General features: G+C 38.3%; 3 protein-coding genes, 1 long non-coding RNA gene and 1 pseudogene across 4 annotated transcripts; 1 reads left to right on the forward strand and 4 right to left on the reverse strand.

Annotated features, from left to right (window-relative positions):
• Positions 1-5,535: 5,535 nt before the first annotated feature.
• Positions 5,536-7,299, reverse strand: LOC130701079 (probable ATP-dependent RNA helicase vasa-like; annotated as a pseudogene).
• A 750-nt stretch (positions 7,300-8,049) lies between these two features.
• LOC130701085 (uncharacterized) lies at positions 8,050-9,236 on the reverse strand. Its single transcript, XR_009003942.2, has 3 exons — positions 8,774-9,236; positions 8,214-8,690; positions 8,050-8,145 (listed from the first exon to the last, which is right to left on the reverse strand). It is a non-coding gene; the product is annotated as an uncharacterized LOC130701085 (long non-coding RNA).
• Positions 9,237-9,481: 245 nt separating this feature from the next.
• Positions 9,482-10,409, reverse strand: LOC130701071 (uncharacterized). The gene is made up of 3 exons (XM_057523026.2): positions 10,020-10,409; positions 9,792-9,959; positions 9,482-9,721 (listed from the first exon to the last, which is right to left on the reverse strand). The coding sequence occupies exons 1-3, from the start codon at positions 10,066-10,068 to the stop codon at positions 9,519-9,521; spliced, it is 420 nt and encodes a 139-aa protein (XP_057379009.1). The 5' UTR covers positions 10,069-10,409; the 3' UTR covers positions 9,482-9,518.
• A 240-nt stretch (positions 10,410-10,649) lies between these two features.
• On the reverse strand, positions 10,650-17,580 carry LOC130701037 (glutamyl aminopeptidase-like). Its single transcript, XM_057522979.1, has 20 exons — positions 17,423-17,580; positions 16,504-16,601; positions 16,265-16,297; positions 15,723-16,209; positions 15,516-15,663; positions 13,676-13,934; positions 13,445-13,615; positions 13,359-13,386; positions 13,192-13,261; positions 12,987-13,121; positions 12,785-12,913; positions 12,562-12,728; positions 12,414-12,499; positions 12,019-12,350; positions 11,887-11,960; positions 11,549-11,827; positions 11,329-11,439; positions 11,142-11,250; positions 10,896-11,076; positions 10,650-10,822 (listed from the first exon to the last, which is right to left on the reverse strand). The coding sequence occupies exons 2-19, from the start codon at positions 16,568-16,570 to the stop codon at positions 10,927-10,929; spliced, it is 2,835 nt and encodes a 944-aa protein (XP_057378962.1). The 5' UTR covers positions 16,571-16,601; positions 17,423-17,580; the 3' UTR covers positions 10,650-10,822; positions 10,896-10,926.
• On the forward strand, positions 14,192-15,494 carry LOC130701053 (protein transport protein SEC31-like). The gene is made up of 5 exons (XM_057523002.1): positions 14,192-14,208; positions 14,286-14,439; positions 14,501-14,904; positions 14,961-15,245; positions 15,305-15,494. Exons 1-5 carry the CDS (start codon positions 14,202-14,204, stop codon positions 15,403-15,405), a joined length of 951 nt encoding a protein of 316 aa, XP_057378985.1. The 5' UTR covers positions 14,192-14,201; the 3' UTR covers positions 15,406-15,494.
• Positions 17,581-17,892: the final 312 nt, after the last annotated feature.

Below are 17,892 nucleotides of genomic sequence, written 5' to 3' on the forward strand. Positions count from 1 at the left end.
TTAATGGAAAAATTCTTTGTTTATATTAAAGTTGGAACGCCGGAGTAGAGTAAGATTGTAAATATATTAAAATTTTTTTTTATCGGCATGTAATGTTTTGATTTAAAATTTTAAAAAAAATATAAAATCCTTTGTTTATATTAAATGGGGTAGCTATTCATTTCTCTTTTTGCGGTTGGAACGCCGGATCTGAAAAGTGGGTGGGAATGCTCATTAGTGAAAATATCGGTGTTATGGAAAATTTTTGTGGTAAATATATTAAAATTTTCGTCTGCAGTCAATATACCAGCAAGTAATTTGTTTAATGTATATGTATTCGTTAATAGATACATGGATATACTGGATCTTAGGGGACTTCAATTTTTTTGTATGTGGTATAATCGGCTTGCCAACTAGAATGAACTGACTAATGGTTAATAGCGAAAACAATTTTAAATTCTTGTCATCTAACATTGTTAATTACGCCTCCAGTGATAAATCTGAAGTAATGTTCGAAGAATATCTGTAATGCATGTTATGTAGTAGTACAAATTATCTTACTACATTAATATTTTATTTATAAAATATATACGCATAAGTTTTTTATTTGGAAAAATTTTTTCGTGTTTTTTCTTACATTATTATTTTTGAGCTATTTCTTACATACTAATGTACGTTGATTCTCCATCACAACTTAAAATCCCTTCGAAACTTAAAATTTTTTTGAAGTGTGGATTTGTGAGATACTAGAGCCTACCAATGATTCAACGTACGGCCGATAGCTTGGAAACTTGTCGATAGATCACTCGGAAGCTTGCCCAAGTCCCCCCTTCCAAGTGGCCGCGTGGTGTTTTGCGGAACACGCTCAGTTGCCCTGGGAATTCGACGTTGTATCCATTGATCCCTACCAGGTAGCCCCCTCCAAGGGGCCACGTGGTGGTGATGGGAAACAAGGCCCTGCTACCCTGACAGCTTTAACGCCAGCTACATGCCACAGTCTGTGACTCATCCCAATCAGGTATTCACACTTGGGCGCATTGTTCAGCTATCTTAACTAAGTTTACCTCAAGGTGGGCACTAAAAGAAACATATCTATGACAGTGGTATATTTGGATATCATTTTGTTTAACCATGCAGGGAATTGAACCCTGTACTCTGTCTAGCGTGCAATTCCGATGTGCTACCATTAAGCCATGAATCCTGTTATTAATTGGGCTATTTTTTCTGGTATCTTAAAGACAGCCTTCTTCACTTAGAAGAAGACTTAGATTCACTCAGACGAACGTGATTTTTTCTGATAAAAATTTTTATTAAAGCCGTTAGAGAAACAATGAACAATACAACAAAACAATAATCAAATGTAATAAATCGCCTTCTCTTACCAACAGTCTTCCCTTTAAGCACTGAGTCTATTTGTCTAGTTAAAATGCTTGTAATATTGTTAGAAGAGCAGGTATGGCAATCCGTTTTACCCCCCAAAAAAATATCGGCCTTTTTTTTTCTGTTTCACTGCTATCGCCATCTAACGGTCACGTTTCTAGTTAATTCTCTACATACACTGACCGAAAAAAATTTTAAGCCCGACTTTCTGTTTTTTACGGTTAATTCAAAAAGTAGGAGCCTGATATAAAAATATACCCCATTTTCGTGATCAGCGATCAATTTCGAATCGGAATAATGTATTTTTAATGAAATCTAGGATTTGAAGAAAATTGGAAAAGTGAGAAGGCCATAGCATTCTTACTTTTTCAATTTTGGCAAAATTTTAGATTTCGCTTTAAATACATGGTTTCGATGCAGAATTGAACACGCATCACGCATATGAGAATTGTTTTCTCGTGGGACTCATACTTTTTGAATAAAACGTAAAAAACGGTGAAGTTGGGTCTAAGAAAATAAGCCCGAATAAAAAAATAAGCCCGACTTTATCTTTAAATGACGATTATTTCAAAAACGACTAACATGACAAAAAACAAATGGCTTTTTCTGAATCAGCGTTAAAATTGGGTTATACGGTGGGATTTTCTTCGCATTCCGAGAGATTTCGATTTTTTCCGATTTTGACAAAAGTGAGAAGGCTATGGCCTTCTCATCATTGCAATCTATGGCAATCCGTTTTACCCCCCCAAAAAAAAAAATATCGGCCTTTTTTTTCTATTTCGTTGCTACCGCCATCTATCGGTTGGTAGGAGTAAAACAGAAAGTAAGGCCGATATTTTTTTTTTTTTTTTTTTTGGGGGGGGGGGGGGGGGGGGGGGGATTAAAACAGGTTGCCATACATTGCATCAGACTTACCCATTCGCCAACCCAAGTGTGCATATGTCTTTCTTGGACAATTATTTTATTTTGCTACTATGTTTGGTAAACTGCAATTATGCCCAATATTTTTGTCTTTGCATTTTAGGTTTCCTCTTAGATCATCTATACCTGATCATGTGTTCTAAAGTGATCTGCTTTCACAGCAGCTACATTTCTGTGTTCTTTTCCGTTGGTCTATGGTTCTGAATTGAGGCAGGTATATCTATTATGCTATGTCACTAAGTACTATAGGGAAAAGAATAACTGAAGTTGATTGAGATCTATTCTCATTCTCCTGGTATCCATCTCAACAGGTTTTTATTTGCTTTTCAACACCCATTTCATAGTGGTACGTGTGACTTTGATTAATATTACCATAAAGACTGCTGAAAATGGGTGTGGTACAGAAACCCAGAAATGGCATGAGTTCAACATCAAACATGGATTAGGCACTTATCGGTTTTTTGTCTATAGAAAAAGTATTTTTAATGCTATTATTTTGCATTCACAGAATTTTAGCAGGGGATCAAGTCAAATCTGGAAGTGTTACAGGATGGAAGAGGTGCCCTGTAGTCGAAAAAACACTGAGAGTGCATTACTGTTAAGGTATGAGGTAAAGTAATAGAGTAATGCAAATTGTCTAATGAGAAGTATCATCTTGTGTTAATAAATCTGGTACAATCCTCATAGAATCCTTCATAGTGTCACAGCTAGAAGCTTCTAATAATTCTGCTTCTCTGGCTAAAGAACAACTTGTCCTTTACGTTCAGAGTGTTGGTGAAGCTGGATACTTAAATGGCCCTAAAGATGTTTCACTTTGCTGGCATTGCAGCGATGAACATCATACATGGACTCTTTAGGTATGAAAGGAATTTTCTTGAAAAAATTTTGAATTTATGACGAAGCATTTCTCCTCCTTTTTGCCAACCATGTCTAATCTACAACAAAAAATTTATCCAATAGGAAAGGATTTTCATATAGTGGGAACATAACTATCAACAATGCAACATTCTACGGGTGCTATTTTATCATTCAAGAGCCTTATACAATGATGTTCATCTGCAATTTGTATGGCCTTTCTCAAGCTTCTGCCAGAAGTTGAATCTATGAGTCATGTAAGTCACATGAGCAACAATTGAGATGCTTAATGGTGTTGTTTTTCTTTTCTCAGTATAGGTTAATAGTAACATTGGATCTGAAAAGATTTTTGGTTGGGGCAAGACACTGAATAAATTGTAATGATTGGATGGATGATATGACATTTCTATACTTCATTCGGATTCTCGAGACGGTATTTTATATTTAAAAAATTGAAGTGCATATCTGGGCTCCCTTCCTTTCCGTAGCCCCGTTTCCCCTTGACTCGTAATAAGCCCGTAGGGGGTCATGCCCCTACTGTACGGTATATATAAAAATAACATATACCGAGGTTTGGAGGGCTCTGGCCGGAAAGGGGACGTGGGGGTCCGCTTAGTCCGATGATGTGTTCACGGAGGGCGACGTGGCTATCCACAAATCCGAACTAAAGGTTAATCGCTCCAGTAAAAATGTTCCATATCTTCGGCTCTTCTTCCGGCTTCTCTTAGCCAATCACCGGGTAATCTCCCCGGTGGGTCAACAAGGCAGTGTCTCCCCCTGCCTGGGTTGACGGCAACTTTTGAAAGGGCTATTGTGCCTTTTTAAAGTTGCAAAAATAATTGTGATGTGCAGAGAATTGTCAATAAAATTTTTTTTGTAAAATTTTTTTTGCAAAATTTATTTCTTTCATTGTCTGTTTTCGCTGTGTTTACAAATTACATTTTTATCAACTTTTTTTTTATTTAGCTTGCTCAGTTCAATTTTATTGTTTTTGCCACCTTTGATAGTAAGCATTGTTTCCATTGGTTTATCGTTTATCTGTAAGTATTCAATTATTATTTATTACACTCTTTGAATTCTTCAACTTAGATTCAAGGAATAACTTGTAATATCTGGATATTTTCTGAAGTAATTTTGAATTTGTATTTTATTTTACACGTATGGGAACCGATCCCCAGACATTCAGCGTGCAACGCCGGTGCTCTAACATTGAGCCACGAGATATATATAAATTTTTTTTATCGCATATGATATGTTATCGTCTAGTATGTTTATGCAGTCCTTCACAACTATATGTTTATCTGTCTATTGCTGCAATAAGGACCATAGCTCTGTGGTATAGTCTTCAGCTGCGATATCTGTTACCCTGTGTTCAAACCTCAGTAGATGTTTAAAAATGAAGCAGAATATATGTAGAAAACTTTTGCAGTGTTGCATTTCAGTTTTATTCTAAGTGTAAATGCAAGTCCGCAAGTGACTAGAAAAAAGCCAACGTATCATTATATAATTCATGGCTCATTGGTAGAGCATCGGCGTGGTATGCCGAACATCCAGGGTTCGATCCCTGGATAATAATTGAATGCTTACAGATAAACGATAAACCAATGGAAACAATGCTTACCATTAAACGCGGCCCAATGCTTACCATCAAAGGTGGCCAAAACAGTAAAGTTGAATTGGGCAAGATAAATAAAAGTTGATACATGAAATGTGTAAACACAGCGAAAACAGACAATGAAAGAAACAAATTTTGCAAAAAATATTTTATAAAAAAATTTTATTGACAATTCTCTGCACATTACAATTATTTTTGCAACTTTAAAAAGGCACAATAGCCCTTTCAAAAGTTGCCGTCAACCCAGGCAGGGGGAGACACTGCCTTGTTGACCCACCGGGGAGATTACCCGGTGATTGGCTAAGAGAAGCCGGAAGAAGAGCTGAAGATTTGGAACATTTTTACAGGAGCGATTAACCTTTAGTTCGGATTTGTGGGCAGCCACGTCACCCTCCGTGAACACATCATCGGACGAAGCGGCACCCCACGTCCCCTTTCCGGCCAGAGCCCTCCAAACCTCGGTATATGTTGTTTTTATATATACCGTACAGTAGGGGCATGACCCCCTACGGGCTTATTATGAGTCAAGGGGAAACGGGGCTACGGAAAGGAAGGGAGCCCAGATATGCACTTCAATTTATGAAAAATTTAATACCGTTTTTAATTGAGAACCTGACTGAAGTATGGAAATTCCATGTAGTGTATCCAAACATAATAATTTATTCAGGACCTTGCCCCAAACAAGAAACCTCTTCTGATCAAAATTTATTGTTCATCTATAATAAGACAGTAAAACACCATTAGGCAAAAAAACTCTTAATTCATATATATAGTTCATACCTTACATGATTCGTGAGTTGATTGCGAGCATATTCTTCTGTCAGAAGCTTCAGAAGAGACATTTACGATTTTCGTTTACGCTCACCATGGATGCTGGTAGACTAGACATTTAAAGTAAAGACACTTTTCCCAATTCCAACAGTTTTGATTCTTACTTGTAAGTTGTTATTGCACGAGAATGCAGCGACGAAATCCGCGGTCTTTTTGCTGTTGACAAAAAGAGAGTCTTGGCACCACCGAGATCTTGTAAAACTTCGATCAGCTTAGCTCTCTTATCTCTTTTCGAGCACTGAAAACACAGCTGTTCAACACCCGGATTGGTGCCATCGACAATGCCTGTTGTGACGAATATGTAGTCTTCCATGTACGTCGCAGCCAGCTCTTGCACTTCATCTGGGAATGTAGCCGAAAACATACAAACACGACGGATTCCCTACAGAGAAACAAATAGTATTACATCAATCAAATCTCATACTCAAAAGCCATCGAGGACATACTTTCGGATGCATCGTTGGATGATTGACAATTTTTTCAACATTGGGACCGAAACCCATATCAAGCATTTGATCAGCTTCGTCCAAAATTTAAAACCTGACTCCCGAGAAGTCAAATACTTCACGGTCGAGAAAATCATTGAATTGCCCCGCGGTCGCGACAAAAATATTGCACCCAGCTTGAAGATTTGACCGCTGATGGCTCGTGAGAGTTCCTCCATATATAATCACTGACTTTAAAACCGAACTGTAGGAGAATTTACACGCCTCGCGGTGAATTTGAATGGCCAATTCACGAGTGGGTGCGACAATTACAACTTCTGGCTTTTGCCCCATGGCATGAGACGCACCAACAACACCTTGTTCTAACAATATGTTCATAACCGGTACCAAGTACGCCGCCTGCATGAAAAAATGTAAAATTTTAGATGACTTAATCAACGAATATCACGAAGGGTTTGTTGAGTATCTTAGATGCAATTGGACCTTTTAGTAGTCGCAATCACCGGCGTGCCCACTCAAAATTACTTTTACTTCAACTTACCCAGTTCATACCGACCCATTCGAATCAAGTCAGTACGAGGGCATCAAGGTTTCAAAATTACACAGCGTTAATTAGTTGGATTACCGTTTTCCGGAGCCCGTGACCGCACAAGCAATTAAACCTCTTTTGGCAAGAATAACTACAACTGAAGCTTTCTGAACAGGTGTTGGTTTTATGTAGCCAGAATTCTTAATGTTTTGAAGTAGTAGTTGATGCAGGCCGGCTTCTTCGAATGATGTTATGTATTGAAGTACATCTTTTCCTGTAGCCTAAAGCAAACACAATAGATATTTTTTAAAAAATACAGTTTCGAGAAATGGCTTACATGGAGGACAACTTTTTCAAAATTGTTAAAGCGTTCCCACATAGACAATGCCCTTAAACAGTTCCTTTTCATCACATGTCACAGCTTCTGGAATGTATTGCTCATGTTGCTTTCCATCTTCCGTCAATTCACTGAAGAGATTCGGGCAGCCTTTCGAGGTGTGGTCAGCTTCATTACACTAGGAGTAAAACAATGAACACTGGAACATAAAATAGTTTTGTGAAGATATAATTGATGTTTACATCATAACAGTTGCTGCCACCAATGCTTCCTCCTTGAGGAAAATCCCTTGCTATATTGTCCTCTTCTTTGTTAAAAATGAGCACTAAAAATGATGTTTTTTTTGTTTTTTGTTTATCTCATGGCAGGTACGACTTCCACCACCGCCGCGACCCTCCTGTGGACAATCCTTCGAGAAATGTCCCCCTTCCCCATACTATAAAAAGCACCAAGAAGTTAAGTTCGAACACATGTTTCGATATTTTCATCTTACTTTGTGACGTCAACGGACCACTACCGCTGCCCCCCCCAGCTTGTGGACACTCTGGCAAAATGTCTTTCATACTGTTAAACAAAACCATAGTTTAAAGTAATCACGAATACAAGAGCCTGGACAGAAAAAATGTAGAACAGAATGAAACAAATAAGATTATATAGAGAGGTCAAGAAGTTAGCGAGGACGGTCTATCTTAAAGGTGGTTAAGCCAATCGCTGAAAAAAAAACTGTCCGATGAGCCACGGTTTAAGGCGCCTCTTGTGGGCGCAAAAGTCATTACGAGAAATTTTATCCGCCACAAACTAAATGTTTTTAAACATTTAAAGTACTTATCCAAATGAAAATTTAACTTAAGAAAATTTATATGTTTGAGTAATATAAAGACGTTATTGTGTATTATTTTCACATCGCAACAACCAATAATGACTTTATATTACTCAAACATATTATTTATACCTAAAACAAGCAATTATTCTCATTGCTATTAGAATTACATTCATTATAATTGCTGCAGCACAAAATGGAAAGTTAATAGTTAATAGTAATAATAATGAAGTTAAGTAAGTAGAATATAACAAAATAATTATTGTATAGTTATATTTTAATGAAATAAAGTTATTAGTTAAAATTAGAAAACTAAACAAACTCAGCGGAAAAGCATTACCAAGGAGGAACATCTTCCATGTTGACAAAGAATACTAGGTTTATCATGTACAGTACATGGCAGAATATCCACATTGGCTGGATGGCGCAATCCTTTGCGTAATCACACAAATAATAAGTAAAACATATTGAATTGAAACCAAATTTAACTGAACTTTTACCAAACAGCCAGCTAGCACCTCTGAATTCCAAAACTACGCCTACACATTCGTATCAAGCATTTCCAGCATGTCTCACCTTTGGCATTTGTTTTCTTTTTGCTGGCATTTGTTTCGGTTGCTGTCACCATCTACCGACCGGTAGATAGGGCTGACAAGGGAAGTGATACATGACGCTGTTGGGAATCACATACAGCTCATAGAGCACAGCAAGGGTAAATGTTATCAATGAAAACAGGATAACCATGTGTTTGGAAACAATCAAGCATATCCTTCTCACATTATTCTCTTATTCATAGCATTTCTACAGCTTAAGGATTTCTATTGCTTCCTCATGCTTTGTTACTATTTATCTTGTTTTGCTATTATTACTTACCTCCTATTGCTTTCTGAATGTACCATTGCTGCTTCAAAATTCAAGTGGACTTTATCCACTGATAGTATCCAACAATCTTGCAGCAGTAGATCCATCAGCTATGCCTGTTTAAAAAAAGTACTTAACTTTAGCTTTTTGCTATTCAAGGGCTGTGTGTGTCAAATATGACATATGCTATGCTGATTACAATTTAACACACTATCTGTTTTTCTTGAGGGTGATCTTTTGCTTCTACGTAGTGGGGGTCCAAACCATCACCTCTATAAGCAATATGAATGTCACTGGTGGAATTTTTTAGTCATACCATATTGGCAACGAAGATCTCCAAAGAACTTTACAAATCATCATTGCATATATCCTTTAAAAAAAATTCACAAAAGTAATTTGTAATTACAATAATTATAAAAATTCTTGCTCATGTAACTTATATGATCGACAAAATTCATTGTTTATCCTGTTCTTCTGGCATACTTAAAAAAATTAATTTCTGGCAAGAGCTTCTGAAAGAATAAACTGATTGCAAATAAAAAACATTACGTAATGTTTCGTAATGCCATAAAGTTCGTAATGTGTCATAATGCTTGACAGGTAAATTAACCCTATCAGAACTTTCCATCTTTGCTAGATACATTTCCAGCTTGATCACAACTCTTCTTCTTGTGGTGTTACTAAACTATGGACTTCAAAATAGACTTCGAAAATTTCGACTTCCTGCTGTAACTATGGAGTTCGTCAGATGGCGTTCGCTGACTAACTTTACCTAACCTGGTAGCCACCGCCATCTTACGATTGACATTTGTTGATCCCAAAATCACTTGAACAAGACAATACCGCCGCTTTGGTCGGACCGTAGAAACCCTTAACCGTAACGTCAGTGTTTAGCTCTCTAACTATAAAATGAAAATAGTTTATTATTACGCTAGGATTTTAACTCAAATAAGGTAGACGACAGCTGCAAGCGTGAATAGAGAAAAGATAGCCTTTTCGGAATGCAGCTGAGAACTACCATTGCAATTGTCTGTGTCGCAGGAACACACGAGCTGCGCACCGTCTTTATGCATTCCTGTTTTTTGGCAAATATTCATAGTGGTATTCATGTACCCGCACTGGCGAACAACGCGAGTCTCTACTCCACCTTTGTACGAAAAAAAGACAGGAAATATTAGCGAAAGGATGGCGTTTACATACTAAAACCAATAGCTAACCTTCATGAGAAAACTGATGCACCATTTTTCTGCAATAGGTATACCGTTCGCCATCAGGAAGTTCTGTACAGTTAACGTGAAACTTATCAGAAGCCACCAATTTGTCCGTTGACGCGCAATCTTCTCTAAAATGAAGTGAGTTGCAAACGTAGCACTGCAACGACACAACTATGATTCACAGCGTAATGTTATATTATTGTAAGCGAACGTTTGATTTAAGTACATTACCTTCAGAAAAAAAAAAGAAAAAAACCGTTATCCAGAGCATGTTGTTCATGATGATCCGTCTGGGAAACGTAAGAAGATGAGGCGTTTACGCAACCTCTCAACATGGGAAGTTGGAATCTTGTGGGTCAATTTCTTTGCGCTCGACTGAAATATATGGCACACAGCGCTGTAAAAACGTTTCCAGTTACTATGGTTTTTCTTACTGTTGCCAAGCGAAAAAAAAAAACATCCCAATCCCAAGCGTCCACTCTACTGTTAGGTTGTAAACAAGAATGCCTAAGGGTCAGCAATTCTACGGAGATAGAGGGGCAGGAAGGTTCGTCTAACCCTTATCGGTAAATCAGTAAACAAAAAGACACTGAATTCCTTTTAGATGTCAGGCAGCTGAAAATTCAGTAAGGCAATTACACGAATACGTAGGTAATCCAACTGCGAAAAATAAAAGCCATTAATAATTGTATGAAAGCATAGTATTGGTAATTTATTATGAAAACGCATTATGTTAAACCTCTAACGGTTATACCTTAGGAGAACGCGGTAAATTAAGGATTCTACAAAAATGTTAGAATTGGAACAGAAAATTGGAAATGTTTTACCAATCATTTAAGGAGAAACCAATAAAAACCTAACTTCTTGAAACAACTGCGATGACTTTTATTCAACATTATAGATACCCGACAGCAACACGCTAATACCATCCACACCTACTTTGACAAAAAGTATTAACGAACACGATTCAACTGCAAATTACCATAACATCTAATCTAAAACCGAGGAATAGCACTTCCTTTAACAAATAAAACCTGAAATAAAAAAGAATTATCCAAAAAAAGCTTCATTTATCCTGAATCAAAAGGAATCTAAAACAACAAGTACCTTGCTTTCTTTTAAATTCACTTTGTAGTCTTTACATAAAGCCGTTCTCCTTCAACCAGTTTTCTAGATCGGGTTTGTTCACTTTCAACCACTGAATGTTATTTTTTACAGTTTCAAGCGATTGTTCCCTAGCACGGGCGCCTGCGCCAGCATCAGGATACTTTGCAAAAAATTCTTTCATCTAAGACCGTTAAAAATCCATTACATAGTGTACATCCGCCATGAACGAAAACTGTATAGATATACCTCATCCAGACGAATTTGTTGTGTAAACTTACTCGTCACTGTACCCACCATACGACCCAAGTAACGGTTGTTCGTAGTGAAGCGGTCAACTAGATACTGCCATTCATTCCTGCGATGAAAACCTGGTTAGCTACATTTACGTACAGGAGAAAGAAACAAAAATAAATTTTCATAAGAGACATTTTACCTTACAAAATCCCAAACGATAGGAAGCCCAACTGGGTTGGCCGAAATGTACTCTAAGACAGTAAAATAATCCTGGGATCGGACTTTGTCTGTCTTAGCCAAATCTAGGTATCTAAAAATGTGGGTAGTGTGGGAAACCGACAATTAAGCAAAGAAAGAGTAACGGAAAAGAAAAGAACAATATAACTTCTGTGAAAAATCTAAATATTATAATATGTTACTGATGAATAAGCCAGGGTTCCTTTGCAAAGGCCAATCCATAGAGCAGCTTGATTGCCTCATTGGGATCTGTTTCCTTAGTGTAGCGGTCCCACATCGCATTCCATACAGCGGCATCACCAATTTGAGCAATACCGTAGCGATAGACCAAGTTCCGGAAGTTGGGGGGAATGTATTCGTCTGGGTTGTTTATCCACTTGGTTAGGCGTTCGGCAGCAGTTTCCAAGCAAGGCGTATAGTCACTGAGGCAGGCAAGCGACAAGATGGTAGTCTGCAGATTCCTGTTAACACCACCAAGTATTAATACATGCTCAACTAAATCTCTATGAAAATTCCGTACTGGTCTAAAAACGAGGACTGATTGTTCCATCCTAATTCCAAGTACGACGGCTCCACAAGCGTAATGATAAATTCCTGAAGAAAAACGTTTAAAATAACCTATCGACATCTGATGAATTAAAATCTTACTCACCCTGAATCCTGGGTAAAGGTTTGTAATGTATATTAAGCTCGAAATATAAGAAAGCTTGCCAGATGCGGCACTCCATGGAACTGGATGACGGTCGTTCTTAACATACTGAACAAGTTCCAGGGACGTGCTGTACGGCAAGGAGCCTGCTGCTGACAAACTGAATGAATCGTCAATCAAACCCCATCGATCACTGGGTTTCATGGCAGAGACGTTCTTTCCGAGAGAGGCAGCTAAGGCGTTCCAATGCTCCGGAAGATAATTAACACGGAAGAAACCTCTTTGGTCTGCATTCAGTTTCACCCATGTAACGTCATTCGGTAATTCGATTGTCACTGCAGAAGTGGAAAAAAGGGAAATCAGATAAGCAATAGAAGCTGATTGTTTGTGGAAATTACCGGAATCATCAGCCATATAGAGCCACTTCTTTTGCAATGTTGAATCTTTGTCGGTAATGTAGAAAACTGGAACATCCCATTTATACCTAGCAACCAATTACGCGTCAATCGAGCAATACATACCAAAACCGAATGGACATTACGATACCCGTACGGCGACGGTGTTACAGTTGCATTGCTATTGGGATCAGACAAGAACCGAGACTGTTTTACAATCAATTTGTTGCCATTAATTGTGTAACTCAAGACAGGGTAGCCCATTTGCCGTGTCCAAGTATCCATGATACCGGCAATATCCAAATCAGGCGTAACAGCCTGCAATGAAACCAAGAGTTAGAAGGAGAATTATTCACTCACTTCCTCGTACTTACTTGTAATGCACGCCATAGATCAGCAGTAGCTGCATTCTTGAATTTGTATTCTTTAAGGAAGTTCTGGATACCCAGCTGAAAATTTGCTGGTCCCATGAAACTTTCTAACATCATGAGTACAGCCGCACCCTAGATTTATTAATTTTTAAAAGGGCATAAATTTTTCAGTAACCTAACATTCCCAATGATGATGTTTCTTTACCTTGTTGTAAGAAATTGCGTCGAAGATTTCAGTAATCTCATCCGGATGGTTTACTGTAACAACGATTGGGTGTGAACTTAGCTTCGAATCGAGGTCCAAAACTGGGCCAACATCATCGCTTAGGATGAATGTCATCTATATATCCAAATTCAAAAACAAAGCGTTAATAAAAATGTACAGCAACAATCACCAATCATTAGAATACCATGTCCCATGTTGTCTCGCAAGCGTCTGTTGCTTTGAATTCCATGTAACTAGCGAATCCTTCGTTCAACCTTAATTGTTATCAATAATTGGTCAACAGTTACAAATCTCAAACTTAGTTAACTATAGAGACTGATATGCTAATGGTAAAGGAAAAATTTTGCTTGCCATAGATCGTCCCACCAGATGATGGTCACTATAAATATTCAAATCGTTATAAATTAGATTAAACGCAAAAAATTATTGCAACTTACTTAGGTTGCCGAACCACTGATGAGCTAACTCGTGGGCAACAACAGTTGCGACTCGTTTCTTATTGGACGTAGAGCTTTCCAGAGGATCATACAACATGGCCGTTTCCCGAAACGTTACTAAGCCCCAATGTTCCATCGCACCGGAGACGAAATCAGGAATGGCAATCAAATCTGTCAAATGGCTTCAATTGTAAACTTGATCTGAAGAAGTTCACAGAATTAACAGCATACCTTGCTTTGGCAAAACATAATCAATATCGAAATACTCTTCATAGTAATCAGTGGCTTTGATTCCGATCTCCAACGGATATTCGGTGCTGTTAAATTGGTTGGAACGCGAGATCGTTCTGATGGGCACACCTCTCTTAGTGTGCCCAAGCCTTTCTTTGAAGTCACAGACAATGAAGCAGGCCAAATAGGTAACCATTTCAACACTCTTTTGAAACTTTACTGTAGTTAAGCCAGTACTCGGTACATCATCTTCAACTGACTGTAAAAACAAAGGAAATTAAAAAAGTTATTATTAGTTTGAAAGAATCAATGAAATGAAAACCCTTAAAATCGTAATAAAATCCCGCCGAAAGCCTTAGGCATCCATTCAACGTTTTGTTTCGTACCCATCCCTCTCGTGCTTTCCTAATGACACGGGCGTTTATAAGGAACTCGAGAAAAGACGATCAGGCAGTCGACTATACCACAGTATATAAAGGACAAGATGTGCAACTAAATGCATCTCATTCCCTTCCCAAGTCTCAACATGTCACGTAAGTAGAGCTCTTTACACCATTTCTTAACCAGATTGAAATGTTAACTCCCTGTAAATTTTCATTAAAAATAATAGTAGGTTGCCGAATTTTAATTTTGGGACTTTTCCTTTTCGAGTCCATTTGGTGGGTGAATGGAGCTGCAGTTCCGTCTTTCGGAAATACGCAATCACAATTCCCAAAAGATGCAACAGACAACGCACGGAATGCATCGTCACCATCTGATTTCAAGTAATTTTTTTTTTAAAATCTAACCTACACCGAGTACAAATCTAACGGAATTTACGTTCAGGTCATTCACGCCAATGGAACAAATGCGCCCGAATAGTCTACCATCCCAGCCACCCGTAAGACCATTTGGAACTATGCCTAGCATGTTCCAAATGCTTCCGCAAAACGCACTACCGAGCTTCGTGATGATGCCGCAACCGCCCCAAACACCGCAGGCCGGCATGGTAATGATGCAGCATACACCCCCTCCACCAAGCATGATGAACAATCCCAGTCAACAACAAGGACAACCACAACAGCCTAAACGCGAAATCCCTCCAGTGATGAATGCCACCATCGCCAGCCACGCACCAATTTTAAACACCAACAATACCCGCCCTAATAACAATACACGTCGGGAAACGGAGCCAACTACAGTTGCGCCAGCAACTACTGTTCGTCAACCAGCCCAGGAAACAACTCTAGGTATTTCTTAATTCATAAAGATTCTGTGGAAACCAAATTGATACGTTTGTTTGCAGGTACGGAACAGAAAGAATCCGACGGATCAAAACTCAAACAAGCATCAGTGAACCCATTCATAATTCCCCAACAGCCCCCACAACCCATTCCTATGGCGCCGTTCAACCCGATGATGCAACAATTTAACCCGATGATGCAGCCATTCGGTCCGATGATGAATCAACCTCTCTTCATTGATCCGATGGGGCGTTTGATGATGCTCGTACCATTCGATCCTTCCCGCTTGAATCTAGCTGCCCAGGCAGGACCTCAAGGACCTCAAGGTCCCCCATTGCCCATTCAAAGTACTTTCAAGAAGTTTTGAAATGATTTAGAATTATATCTAATTAACATTAATTTACAGTCCCTTTCGGCCAACCTCAACTACGCCCTGTTATGCCCGACTTTAGCAAGCAACCCCCTCGAATGCCAGTGGCGTCCAAGAATGAAACTACTTCAAGCTAAACATCTAATATCTAGAATATCAACTGTTATCAAATTTGTAAATTTACTTCCATAAAAAATAGAGAAATACACATGCTATGTAAAAAGAATTATTTTAGAGCAAGACTTACCATTTCAGGCATGTTAGAATAAGACACATAGCCATCTCCTTTAGGCCTTACAAGGGTCACTCCAAATGTAGACTTGTAGCTTGGCTCATCCAAACAAGGGAAAGCTCTTCTGGCATAAGTTGGCTCAAATTTGCTTGTTGCAATTGTTCTAATTTCGATAAAAAAGGTTGGAATTATTTGAACATAAAGATTCTTTTATAAATATACCTTGTTTGGTTTGTGTCACTGTTGTAGTAATTGCTTTTATAAAAGCCAACAATATCCTTTGTCAAACTCCCAGTAAAATCCATATTAACTGTGTACAACCCTGGTTGCATTTGAGAACGCAGCTTGACAACCCAAAACTCATTTGGTGCATACTCAAATGTTTCACCAAGACTTATTTGTTCTCCATTAGATTCTATTCCTTTATGAACTGATGTGGAGCTAATAGTGAGGTATTTGATGTGGATCAGAACGAAATCTCGTGGCTTAGTGACATTCAGGTGGATAGCCACTTTCCCGGTAAAGGTGCCACTTACAAGATCAGGATGTAAGTAAATTTCATAATGCAGCGGTAACGTGTCACTTGGAAGTCGGTAGTCCAACTCCCACGGCTCGGTCAATTGAGGTGTCGTACTTCCAGCCATTGTAGTACTCTCTACGATTGGTGTCGTTTCGACTGTTGTTGTCTCGGTTTTCAGTGACGATAACTCTGCATAATGACAAAATGTTATACTCTCTTCGTTTTGCTGATTAGAAAATTTTACCTTTGTTCGCACCAGACAACGAGACCGATAGGACTATGGAACAAAAATGAAATGATAGGTAAACAAAACGATTCAAACACGTTAAATAATCGAAGTTAACTATCGATAAAGTATATCGAAACCAATGTTAAGAAAACGCAAAGCAAAGTAACAAATCTGAGAAACACTGCTTAAATACTGCACTTATGACTTGCAATTGTGACACAAATACATACACATACTATATGACATTTACTTACCTATGACAGCTATCGCCAAAGCTCCAGACAAGACTGCAAGCGTTACCAATGGAAGATTGAACCCCATTTTATCGCGTGCCTTTGCCTTCTTTAAAGTGCTATTTAGGACGAACAGCATTATAATTAAATAGTTTACAGCAGTAAAAAAACGAATATAGAGAAATATGACTAGTTTTGAAGAACTTTCTACGTTGCAGCTAAGGAATTCAATGGCCCCGAGAACTGAAGAGTGCCCTGGTTTTATGACAGGTATTTTGGTGCCAAATTTGCATAGTTTATGTGCCTTTACCTTCTCAAGGTCATTTTTCAGAGAAAACTAAGAAATTTACAACATACTCAATAGAGAGAAATTTATGCAAATATTTGCTTTCCCTAGCTATTAATTGAAGGTCAGTCGACACACGTTTTCGTTTTCCGAACCCTACCTTAGCGAAATACCTAAGTCGCATTATTTTAAATCAATTTGGTTGTATGCAAACGAATTTCAATTGAAAGCACGTATGCCATACCTTTGTTTAAACAGTGGTAAACATAAAGCGTTAAAAACTAAATGTGTAAATGAATTCCCTTCATAATCAACGTCAATGTACATGGGTGCATGCTCCTGTTCATTTATGGCAAAGAGCAGTTAGCAATGACCACCTTTCCAAACCTAATCTTTTCTGATCAACTTACATAAAAACTTCGTGTCTTCTTTAGAATAACCTACATAATGCTATTTTCTCTTTATATAGAAAGAAAAAGGTCTGCAGAGATAGTTTCACCACAGGAAAAAGTCGTTTTGTTAATGTTCCAATTTGTTAACAAAATAACTAGAGTGGTATGTAACCCATATACAGATTTAAATAAAGAGTTTCACTTTAGTCGAAAACGAATAGCAGGGTAGAAGAAAGAATGTCTAAAAAATATCAAAACTCACGGCTAAGTCGTGAACGACGCAACCAAAGGTCGTAGTTGTAATCCACTGATAGAAAATGAAACGAACGACCGTCGACTAGACTCTCCACATGCACGACGGCGACTGTGGTTCTACGTTCAGATTTCTCCCAATTTAACGACTATGCTCTCTCTTTTTCCATCCCATGTCCACATTATGTTCCATAGGTCCACGTTCAGGGAACTACTGCTTCAGGCGCCAATTTATTTCATTAATACCAGCAAAAAAAAATTCCATCAACAGATAAATTTGGTACCATTTTTTTTTCTCTTAGGGCGACTTGTTTTTTTTAAGCATCGTTTCACCGCTCACATTCCTCTGGTCCTGTCACGACAACCACTCCCCTTTGTTCTGTATTTGACATGTCACTCTAAAACAGTTTGATAAAAGTCAGTATGCAATACGATGTCGTTGGCAGTTCCCGTTTCGTGACGTTCAACTCTCTGTGGGAT

The sequence above is a fragment of the Daphnia carinata genome, chromosome 10, assembly GCF_022539665.2.
Source record: "Daphnia carinata strain CSIRO-1 chromosome 10, CSIRO_AGI_Dcar_HiC_V3, whole genome shotgun sequence".
Lineage (NCBI taxonomy): Eukaryota > Metazoa > Arthropoda > Branchiopoda > Diplostraca > Daphniidae > Daphnia > Daphnia carinata.